At 47.0% G+C, this 9,731-nt stretch overlaps 1 protein-coding gene across 2 annotated transcripts; it reads right to left on the bottom strand.

Moving 5' to 3' along the window:
- Positions 1 to 1,252: 1,252 nt before the first annotated feature.
- Positions 1,253 to 4,513, bottom strand: LOC120681027 (two-component response regulator ORR1-like). 2 transcript variants are annotated; one of them, XM_039962587.1, is made up of 6 exons: positions 3,837 to 4,513; positions 3,483 to 3,541; positions 2,666 to 2,737; positions 2,483 to 2,553; positions 1,848 to 2,061; positions 1,253 to 1,719 (listed from the first exon to the last, which is right to left on the bottom strand). In XM_039962587.1, exons 1-6 carry the CDS (start codon positions 3,979 to 3,981, stop codon positions 1,570 to 1,572), a joined length of 711 nt encoding a protein of 236 aa, XP_039818521.1. In that variant the 5' UTR covers positions 3,982 to 4,513; the 3' UTR covers positions 1,253 to 1,569. The 2 variants fall into 2 exon arrangements, with proteins under 2 accessions (XP_039818521.1, XP_039818520.1); XM_039962586.1 differs by having other exon boundaries at positions 2,666 to 2,743; positions 3,837 to 4,444.
- Between the last annotated feature and the right edge of the window lie 5,218 nt (positions 4,514 to 9,731).

Below are 9,731 nucleotides of genomic sequence, written 5' to 3' on the forward strand. Positions count from 1 at the left end.
AGAGACACACTCAAAACGCACACAGAAACACACACATACACACACGCACAAGGAAAACAAAAGAACACAGGACCACCTCCTGTTCAGAGTACCAGAGACACAATTGAGACCTGACCAAAGTGTCAATGGTTAGCCAACACCCATGGGCTTCATCCTTTGCCATGACCAGGGCTGCAGCAATGCTGGGTGTAGCACCATTAAAGACACAATCATTCCTATGCCTCCAAATGGTCCAACTTCCTAGGATGATCAGTGAGTTGAGTCCTTTTCGCATGTCACCAGGGACCGATTGATCAGCTTTTGACCACCATTCATCAAAGGAAGTGTCACAAGGTTGAGGGGCAAGAACAGCTAGGCCGACCTGTCGGAGCAGGTCAAACCAAAACTGTCGGGCAAAAAACACATCCAACCAGGAGATGCTGGATATCCTCTTCAACTTGATCACAAAGTGGGCAGCGTGCTGGGTGGGGAAGATTTCTTCTGGCTAGGCGGTCTGCTGTCCAGCAACGCCTGTGAGCCACTAACCACATGAAGAACTGACATTTGGGAGGGGCCCAGGACTTCCAGATTCGTTCATAAGGTGCAAAAGAAATTGCACCCTGAAATAGAGCATCATAGGCTGATTTGGCTGTGTATTGTCCTGAAGAAGATAACCTCCAGATGTGCTGATCTGGTGAGTCTTGCTGCAGCACCACCCCTTCGATGAGATCCCAAAGAACCAAGTATTCCATCACTGCATCAATTGACAGCTGCCCTTGAATGTCTTCCAGCCACCTCTGATTTGTAAGAGCTTCCAGTACAGTCCGTTTGTTTGCCCTCCTTTTAGGCACTAGAGCAGCTACCTCTGGTGCAATAACTTGTATGCTTTTTCCATCCAGCCAATTATGGGTACTACAATTACACAGCTCAATCTTACAGAAGTACTGATGGGGAAAGGTAGAAATACGTACCTCCCAAGTCCCAACTCGGTGACTATGATGTTTCCCAACTCGGTGACTATGATGTTTAATAAACATCATAGTCACCGAGTTGGGACTTGGGAGGTACGTATTTCTACCTTTCCCCATCAGAAGGATCTGGTGCTACATCTAGTCAACCTGTGTTGCCCTCTCTCATGGGATCCGGGTCTGAACTCTGAACTACAAAACCGGTGAGCAGTTGCCATCACCCAGGACGAAAAGGCAGGAAAAGACGCCCCCCGGCGTCGCATCAGCGTATCAGCCCCAAGATCCAGGCCAAAAAGGACGCCAGGTACCTGCTCGGATCGATCACGCATTGCATTTTGATTCTGTACAAGGATACAAGGGGTTGTTGGTTCCTCCTCCCCATGTCTCTCCCACCGAACAAAGGCCAAGAAGCAGCAGCAGCCATGGCCGGCTCGTCATCAAAACCCCGGTTAGAATCTCAAAGCAAACAATCTACCTAAAGGCTAGCTAAAATATCCGCGGCTGTTGGAGCCTGAAAACGTCCGGCGATCGGTGCAGCAGCGGCTGCAGGAGAAGAGCTCTGGGTTTGCATCAGTCTCCTGTTGGGCGGGCCCTGCACCGCGGCTTGCCGGGTTGTCGCTGCTCAGGCGCACCAGAGGGCGAGCGAGCAGCCGCCGCGCGACGACCATCTGTGCAGGAGCTCGCCCACGCACAGCACGGCGTAGGCCAGCACGACGAGCTTGAGCAGCAGCGGGAAGTGCTGCGCGAGCTCCACGCGCGACGAGTGCAGGACCTGGACAGAGACACGGCAACAACCATCAGCGAAACCGATCAGCGTCGCTGCAAACGGATTTATTTTTTTTCAATTTTCATTATCCTTTTCTTGTGCTGTGAGCCTGTGACGAAGCATCTGAGGCGTACCATGGCGACTCCGGCGAAGTTCGCGCGCCGTCCCGACGGCGACCCGGCGGCGGACGGCGGCAGCACCAGCGGCTTCCTCTTGGCCGCGGCGTCGCACTCGCACGGCGGGGAGGCCAGCTTGCCGGACCTGGCGGCGGAGCAGTTCCTGAGGCGCTGCACGTCCTTTCTCCGCAGGGGCTTCACGATGAAGTCCTCAGCACCAGCGTTCAAGCATCTGTTTCAGAGCCAAAAAGAAAAAGAAAAAACAAACTCGTTAGAATCTTGCAGCATTGCCTGCAGGATCATACTGCAATTCTGCCGCGCAATTGATGGTCAAGATCGTGCTTGAATGTGCCGAGCGAAGGCCGTGTTTAGTTCCAACGCAAAATTTGCAATGGAATCTTACTAATTTGAAGTACTAAATGAAGTCTATTTATAAATTTTTTTTTACACAGATGGGTTGTAAATCGCGAGACGAATCTAATGATGCTAATTAATCCATAATTAGAGGATAGTTACTATAGCATCACTGTTGCAGGCATTCATAAGGACCTCAGCCTCACCAAAGGCACCTTCATTTTTTTTTTTTCTTTCTTTCTAAGTTTGCACAAGAACTGATGCTGGAAAGAGGAAAACATTGGAGGTGCAAGGCTCACCTGCTGATCCGCTGGGGCTCGTCTTCAGACGACATGACGATCACCGGGATCGGCTTGAGGGGGTTCAGCGCCTGTCAAGTTTGGTTTGCAGCGTGCGCGAGTGAGACTGACATGAAATGCAGGAACGGAGCAGACGCATACACGGGCAGAAATGCAGAGATGCAGTGACTGGCTTCGCAGTACCTTGACGGCCTTGAGCAGGTCGTATCCGGTCATCTCGGGCATGCAGTAGTCGGTGAGCACCATGTCGATGGCCTGCTCCTGCAAAGACACCACCGGCTTAGCTTAAGCTTAGCCAAAACGTATTACTGGTACATTAAACAACTGTTGGAGGCACAGAAATAAAGGTAAAGGAGGAGCGAAAAGAAAGGGGACAAATAAAAAAAGGCAGTGAGGAACAGGATTCCGTTGGAGTCTGTACTGCAGAGTGCAGCGCAGACACCCACACTGTGCTGTCCCTACTGTGCTGAGCTTTTACAGGGCATGAGCAGTGGAGTCCTACTTAACCGTGCCACTGCCTGTAATGCAGCATCAAGCCACTAATGCTATCTTAAGCGCGGCATTATGTTACTAATGCTATCTTAAGCGCGGCATTATGTTAGGGGAGCAGCAGCAGTAGCAGTGAACTAGAGGCAGCTTTCTTCAGGCTACGGTCGTCTGTGGCTGGGAGAGGCGGCAGGGTTAATTTTCTTTTTCTTTTTTTTTCCTTTGGCCGCCATGAAAAGCGGCGACCTTTTGCTTCCAAAAGAGGGGCGGAGAACAGAAGCCGTCACGCGCGCATGCGCGCACGCGGACGCGTGGCCCGTACGGTACGGCGCGGCGCCGGCCGGCGGGTCGCCGACAGGTGGCGCAGGCGCCCATGCCCCGGTGGAATGGCGGGATGCGGCAAGCTGGTAATCGTAGGAGTACTACGGCTATGCTTGCTGCTACACTGTCGTGTGGTGAACCTGAATTGAGCATGGCGATCGATGGCGATGGCGAGGCAGGTCGTGTTTGTTACCTTGCCGTCCTTGAGGCCGAGGAGCTCCATGGCCTTCTTGGCGCTGTCGACGGCGATGACTGCACGGGAAATTGCAGGACAAGTTTATTAGAGTCTTGCAGAACAGCAGTGACAGCAAGCACCACGATGAATGAACGCTAAAAGTGACAACACCAGATGGAATTCAGAAATGAACCAATGACACGAACTACGCGATCGATTGCCATGCCAGCAGCATATAGGAGTTTCAGGATTCAGAGTTGGGAAGCAGAGGAAGAATGGTTCGAGTTGGCAGTGCGAGCGAGCGAGCGAGCGAATGAATCGCAAGGGTAGGAAATCAGGGCAAGGACCGAGGTGAGAGCGGCGGTGGCTGACCGTGGAAGGAGCCGGCGCAGGAGTCGCTGCTGAGCAGGAGCTGCGCCACCCGGCGGTCGACGGGGGAGTCGTCCACCAGCAGCACCCTCGTCACCCCCTCCCCTACCTCCGCTCCTCCTCCTCCTCCTCCGACTGCCATCGCCATCTCTGCCTCTCCCCGCAGTGTCCCTCTGATCTTCCTCTCCGACCGGCACCGCGGCAGCAGACGCAGGCAGCGGCAAAAGCTTTCTACTCGTGGCGTGGGCAAGGAAGAGGATTGCCGGTCGGGTGCTCTTATAAAGCGTGACGCCACTGGTGACCAGGCAGGAGAGAGAGAGAGAGAGAGAGAGAGAGAGAGAGAGAGAGAGAGAGAGAGAGAGACGAGGAGGAGGAGGCAATCCTCTCCTCTGACGGCTCGCCAGGACAGGGGGGTTGTAGCATGTGTCAGGCAACAGGCGGGCGTGGGAGCGGGAGACGGTGGGGCAGCGGGAGGAGAGAGAGCCCCCAAAGAAGAAGAAGAGGAGGGGGGCGCCGGAGAGCGGGGCACGGGGAATTGCTTTTTCCTCTAGATTTGGCTGTCGGGAATCTCTCCACAGCACAGCACAGCACACCACTCCACTCCACTCCTACGTTGGAGGCTGCTGCTGGAGAAAGAGAGCGCCGCGTTTGGAACTGGGGGTGCGATCGAACTGGGGCGATTCGGTTCGATTCGCCGGAGCGGGCGACGGCGACCCCCCTGGCGTTGCTGGATATGGCGGGGGACTAGAGAGAGAGAGAGAAAAAAAAAAGGCAGCACGTGGATTCGAATTCGATCGGGCTGCCATGTCAAAGCGATCGGAGCGGCCCCGGCGCGGCGGCGACGGATGATCCATTGATCTGCGCATCCCGCGACGTGTAGACATGCACCTTAGGAGGAGCCGGAGCCATTTTAAGAGAAACCGAATCGCCTAGTGAAGCTGCATTTTTTTTTTCTTCACCGTTTTTTATTGTTTCTTCAACGGTTTTGGTCCCCAAACAAAACGCCCTCGTTAAGCATCGTGGGGCGACGTTTTTTATGTTACCTCTTGTTTTGTTCTTCTTTGTTCGAGATTGCACCTTGATTTCAAGGCACAACGACATGCCAAGGGCGTGTTTGATTCATCGAGCGAAATCCGTCTGATCTGACGAGATCTTTTGCGTATCTCCCCGCGAAAAGGTGTGAGATTTGAAAGCGATCCGACACCTCCGTCCCAAAATATAAGCATTTGTTGATTATTTGTTGACTTCTGTTGATCATGTTTGGCCATTCGTCCCAAAATATAAGCACACACAGGAAATGGCGATCGCTAGGCAGAGGTCGTGGATCGCCCGTTTTGGATCGTTCCCCTTGGTGGTTTCCGGTATCCCCCTCCCCTGCATGCGGCCGCATGCCTCTGCCGTAGGCTCTGGCATCCCATAGTGCCGCCTCCATTCATTCGGCTTACTTTGGCCCCTGATGACACGGCGTACTGTGTTGTCCGCGTACCCCCACGCTGAAACGGCACGACCGGGCTTGATGATACGAGATACGGTGTCAGCGACCATGCATCATCGTGCACGAAAAGGAGGAGCACCGTGCACCGTCCGTGGGCAATGCTAAAACGCGCGCGCCCCAGGACAGTAAGTAGCGTGCGATTTCCAACAACCTCGGCATATTCCATTTTCGGCTTCGCGAACATTCCCTTTCCATTTTCAATTGCCCCGCGCAGAATATGACTGACGGCCCAAGAGGGTGGAGATAATTCTCTTTCTTTTTTGGGCCGCTCACACTAAATGCCACTATGGGCCAACAGATGAGGGCGCATTTTTTTTTTTGGACCGTTGGGATGTAGGGAGTATATTAGGGTGGGGGGAGTCAGATAAAAGTTACCTTCAAATTAATAAAAGTTTGTAAATAAAAAATTATAACTATTAAAAATGAAAAATTATTATGTCAGGAAAAAATGTAAAAATTTGTTAAAAATGATATTAATGAGAATAAAATTTGTAATAGCGATAATGTCATGTATAAGTACACGCAGACCACATAGAAAATACGTAATTCTAAAAAAGCTTATTATTTAAATCCGTTTCGTTGATGTAGACTGCCAGTTCTTTGCTTTTGAAACACCAACATGAATACATCATTTCTTTGGATATCTGAAAAACAAAAAACAAACGATATTATTAGTACCAAAAAAGTACCAAAAATATAATGTGTTAAAAGTTATGTATGACAAAATCTATTGAAAACTTGTATGACATATAACTTATGACACGTACATAAGGTAGCTACCTTTGTGTACTTAAGTTATGTCGTCCTACATAACTTGTCGAACTAATGATGTACAAATTAGGGGGGCATAAAAGAATATCTTGTATACATAATATACTATAAAACAATAATATTTTCATTTTTCTGACAAAAAATAAAATACTTACATAAGTTTGTCTCCATAAAAAGTTTTGATGCGTTAAAAGTTATGTATGACAAAATGTATTGAAAAATTTGCTGCCTTGTCTGCATAACTTATGTCGTGCTACATAATTGGATGTTCTAATGATGTACAAGTTAGGGGGCATAAAAATATCTTGTATACATAATTTACTATTATACAATAATATTTTCATTTTTATGACAAAAAGAAAAAGAAAAATTGTATACATAAGTTTGTCTACATAAAAGTTATGATGCGTTAAAAGTTATGTATGATAAAATGTATTGACAAATTTGCTGTCTTGTGTGCATAACTTATGTCGTCCTGCATAAGTTATTGGTATCTTGTATAACTTATGATATGCAAAGTTGGTGGAATAAAAAAATTGCTTTGTTATAATACATAATTTACTGTTACATAATAATATTTTATTTTTCATGACAAAAAAGAAAAAGAAAAATTTGTACACATAAATTTGAATTGTGTACATGAAAAGTTGTGAAAGCATTTGGAAATTTTATGTATGATAAAATATATTGAAAAACTGGTATAGTATGTAACTTATGCATAATTTGTGTCGTGCCACGTAAAGTATTGATACCGTGTATAACTTATGATGTCCGAGTTGGGCATCCCGTTAACACAAAAGTAAACACAGTAAACACATACTTTGGCACATATGGTAAAGTAATGTTGGAAAGAAAATATCAGAATACATGGTGTGGCAAATACGTGTAAACAAATATGTCCTAACTCGTTGAGCCGAGTATGACAGCATGACGTGACTGACCCTAACCAGTTAGGACGAGAATGGCAGTATTACGTGACTGACCCTAACCAGTATAGCATGTCATCATTAGTATATAGTTAAAATCCATTAAACAAAAAGTATATGGTCATGGAGTATAACCCTTAAAAATCCAGAGCACCCTAACTCGTTGGGCCGAGTATGATAGTATGACGTGACTGACCCTAACCAGTTAGGACGAGAATGGCAATATTACGTGACTGACCCTAACCAGTTAGGACGAGAATGGCAGTACTACGTGACTGACCCTAATCAGTATAGCATGTCACTATTAGTATATAGTTAAAACCCTGAAGCGCATCTAGGCCGATAGATGCTAATGGTAAGTTTCGGTGATTAATGACAACCGCATGCGACTAATGTGTGTTTTAAAGAAAAAATCAATGACTGGATTAGTCTCATATGAAATATGGAAGGAGACCCCTCATTTCGAAACAATCATGCGTGCCAAGGACTCAATTTGAAAGATTAAGGACCTTTCTAGTATCAAGTGTCACAAGGAGATGAAGGACACTTGATTTAGCTAGGTTTTACAGTTTCTAGTTCTTGATCGTACTATTAAGAGGGGTTCATGAGTTAGTAGCTTGATCAAAATTGAGTTGGCCTTAGAAATCTTGCACACTCACTAAAAAACAGTCTAAGATGATCAATAGAAGTTAACACAACGCTTGGAAGAAGAAACAATCGAAGTTACATTCAAATCCAAGTCAATTCAGCTGAAAACAAAGAAAAACAGCAGCACCGGTTGAACCGATGCCCTAGTATCGGAGCATCCGATGCATGGTGGAAGGACCGATGCCCTGTCGGTCTATCTTCTCTGGAAGCAGGCAGGAATAAGTCAAAAACTCTATAGCACCGGTTGAACCAATGGTCAAAAGATAAGCACCGGTGCAATGGAAGTACTTTGTTCCAGAGAGTATGTTTTGGTGGACCTCAACTCCTCTTCAGCACCGGTTGAACCGACACTTCAGAATCAAAGCACCGGTGCATTGAATGTACTATGTTCTAGAACGTTTGTTTGAGTTGATCAGTGAACCTCTTCAGCACCGGTTGAACCGATGCCCCTACGGAGCATGCACCGGTGTAATGACGCAAGCCTGGATACTGTGTCAGAACCTCAATGGCTACAATTCGGATACAGAGAGACCGGTTGAACCGACGCCTCAACTTTGTCACCCGTCGGTTCTTCCGGTGGTCACGGTTTTTCTGCAGTAAACTTCCAATGGCTATGTGACCTCCTCCACTCTATAAAAGGGCACCCCCTGGCTCATTTCAGTTGCCTTTGACACCTTGAATACCTGAGGCCACCCTTGAGAAGAAGAGAAAGTGCTTTGAGCAAAAGAGAGAAGATCTAGTGCTTTGTTTGTGCTTCAACCTTGAAGAATTCATCCTTTGCAAGTGTAGCAAGTGTGCTTGAGCTAGGGCCAACTGAGTGTAGGTCAAGTGAAGGCTTAGGAGCTTGTTACTCTTGGTGATTGGCAGCACCTAGACGATCTTGGTGATTGAAGATGTTTCTTTCGGAGCTTGCCAACGATTTTGGGAGCCCGAAGAAGTTTGTACGTGGCTTGAGCTCCACCACGCCGGGATGGTGAACAGAGACTCTTAGTGAGCGCCCTCGTCTCGGTGACTTGGGAGGTGACAAGACTCTTAGTGAGTGTCACAACGTGGATTAGGGGTGTGTGCCAACACATCGACACCACGGAAAAAAATTCGGTTGTCTCTTGCCCACTCTTTACTTTCAAGCACTTACTTTTATGCAATTATTCATGTGCTTGACCTTAGAGATCATAGCTTAGCTCTACCGTGCTTAGTTTCATATCTAGTTGTATCTTTGTAAGCTTGTGTAGTTTGCTTAGCTAGCCGGTTGGTGAATTGAGCCTTACTAGTATTGCATAGGTTAAGGTTGCTTTACTTTATTTTAGAAATTTGAAAAGGCCCAATTCACCCCTCTCTTGGTCCATCGATCCTTACAAACCCATTATACAAAAAGTATATGATCATGGAGTCGAATCCTAAAAAAATCCAGAGCACCCTAACTCGTTGGGCCGAATATGGCAGTATGACGTGACTGACCCTAACCAGTTAGGACGAGAATGACAGTATTACGTGACTGACCCTAACTAGTTGGGATGAGAATCGCAGTACTACGTGACTGACCCTAATCAGTATAGCATGTCATCATTAGTATATAGTTATACAAAAAGTATATGGTCATGGAGTAGAACCCTTAAAAATCCAGAGCACCCTAACTCATTGGGTCGAGTATGACAATATGACGTGACTGACCCTAACCAGTTAGGACGAGAATGACAGTATTACGTGACTGACCCTAATCAGTATGGCAGGTCATCCTTAGTATATAGTAAAAAACCCATTATACAAAAGTATATGGTCATGGAATCGAACCCTAAAAAAATTCCAGAGCACCCTAACTCGTTGGCCCGAGTATGACGTGACTGACACTAATCAGTTAGGACGAGTATGGCAAGAAGTTAAACGAAATTGACTCTAACCAGTTGGGATGATTGTGTCTTGTTCAAAAAGATTGGCCCTAATCAATTAGGACGAGAATGGCAGTATGACGTGATTGATCCTAATCAGTATGGCAGATCATCCTTAGTATATAGTAAAAACTATTATACAAAAGTATATGGTCTTGGTGAAGAACGAATG

Source organism: Panicum virgatum, chromosome 7N, assembly GCF_016808335.1.
Source record: "Panicum virgatum strain AP13 chromosome 7N, P.virgatum_v5, whole genome shotgun sequence".
Taxonomy (NCBI): domain Eukaryota; kingdom Viridiplantae; phylum Streptophyta; class Magnoliopsida; order Poales; family Poaceae; genus Panicum; species Panicum virgatum.